The sequence below is a fragment of the Coturnix japonica genome, chromosome 25 (genome assembly GCF_001577835.2).
Source record: "Coturnix japonica isolate 7356 chromosome 25, Coturnix japonica 2.1, whole genome shotgun sequence".
Classification (NCBI taxonomy): Eukaryota; Metazoa; Chordata; class Aves; order Galliformes; family Phasianidae; genus Coturnix; species Coturnix japonica.
Window position 1 is genome coordinate 1,654,169 of NC_029540.1, and position 1,545 is coordinate 1,655,713.

Here is a 1,545-nt window from a genome sequence, read left to right on the forward strand (position 1 = left end):
TACCCCCCCATCTATAGGGTCCCTATACACCCCCCCTATCCCCTTACCCCTTACATAGGGTCTATGAGCCCCCCCCCATTTCTAACCCCCCGTCCAGCTCCAGGCCCAGAAGCTCCGTTTAGCTCACAGCCGGGGCCCGTTTTACGGCGGCTCATTACCCAACGTTAATCAGATCGGCAGCGGCGTCAACGACTTCCAGGTGAGATCCTAAAGGGGACGGGGGGGGGGTCCCGGGGGTCCTATGTATCCTTATACCCCCCCCCCGGGGGTCCTATATATCCTTATACACCCCCCCACCCCGTCCTTTGGGGGGGTCCCGGGGGTCCTATATATCCTCCCCGGGGGTCCTACGTATCCTTATACCCCCCCGGGGGTCCTATGTATCCTTATACCCCCCCTGGGGGTCCTATATATCCTTATACCCTCCCCAGGGGTCCTATATATCCTTATACCCCTCCCCAGTCCTTAGGGGAGGGTCCCGGGGGGTCTTTATATCCTTATACCCCCCCCCCCATGGTCCTTATGGGGGGGGTCCCGGGGGTCTATATATCCTTACGACCCCCCCCTGGGGGTCCTGGGGGTCTATATATCCTTACGACCCCCCCCGGGTGTCCTGGGGGTCCTATATATCCTTATACCCCCCTCTGGTTCTTAGTGGGGTGGTCCCGGGGGTCTTTATATCCTTATGACCCGGTCCTGGGGGTCCTATATATCCTTATACCCCCCCCATGGTCCTTATGGGGGGGGTCCCGGGGTCTTTATATCCTTACGACCCCCCCCGGGTGTCCTGGGGGTCCTATATATCCTTATACCCCCCCTGGGGGTCCCGGGGGTCCTATATATCCTTATACCCCCCCCTGTCCTTAGGTGGGGATCCAGGGGGTCTTTATATCCTTATGACCCCCCCCTTGTGGGTCCCGGGGGTCTTTATATCCTTACGACCTGGTCCTGGGGGTCCTATATACCCTTATACCCCCCCATGGTCTTTATGGGGGGGTCCCGGGGGTCTCTATATCCTTACCCCCCCCCGCCCTATAGGGGTCGCTGCACTCGCCGCTGGACTCGACGCGCAGCACGAGGCACCACGGGCTGGTGGAGCGAGTGCAGAGGGACCCGCGCAGGATGGTGTCACCGCTGCGGAGATACGTGCGCCAGATATCCACTGAGAGCTGGGGTCATGCGGCCCTATAGGGCCCCATAGAGCCACATCCATCCCCATGTACCCCCATCTGTCCCCATATACCCCCCATCCATCCCCATATACCCCCATCCATCCCCATATACCCCCCATCTGTCCCTATATACAGCCATCCATCCCCATATACCTCCATCTGTCCCCATATGCCTCCATCTGTCCCCATATACCCCCCACCTGTCCCCATATACCCCCCACCTGTCCCCATATATCCCCATCCATCCCCATATACCCCCATCCATCCCCATATACCCCCATCCATCCCCATATACCCCCATCCCCATATCCACCTGGCCCCATATACCCCCATCCATCCCCATATACCCCCATCCATCCCCATATACCCCCAT

At 59.4% G+C, this 1,545-nt stretch overlaps 1 protein-coding gene across 1 annotated transcript in view; it reads left to right on the forward strand.

The window, feature by feature from the left end:
- Positions 1–1,545, forward strand: part of CRTC2 (CREB regulated transcription coactivator 2) — a 10,814-nt gene that overhangs the window by 1,905 nt on the left and 7,364 nt on the right. Inside the window, 2 exon segments of the mRNA XM_015884512.2 lie at positions 98–199; positions 1,039–1,189. Of these exon segments, the coding sequence (XP_015739998.1) occupies positions 98–199; positions 1,039–1,189 (253 nt within the window).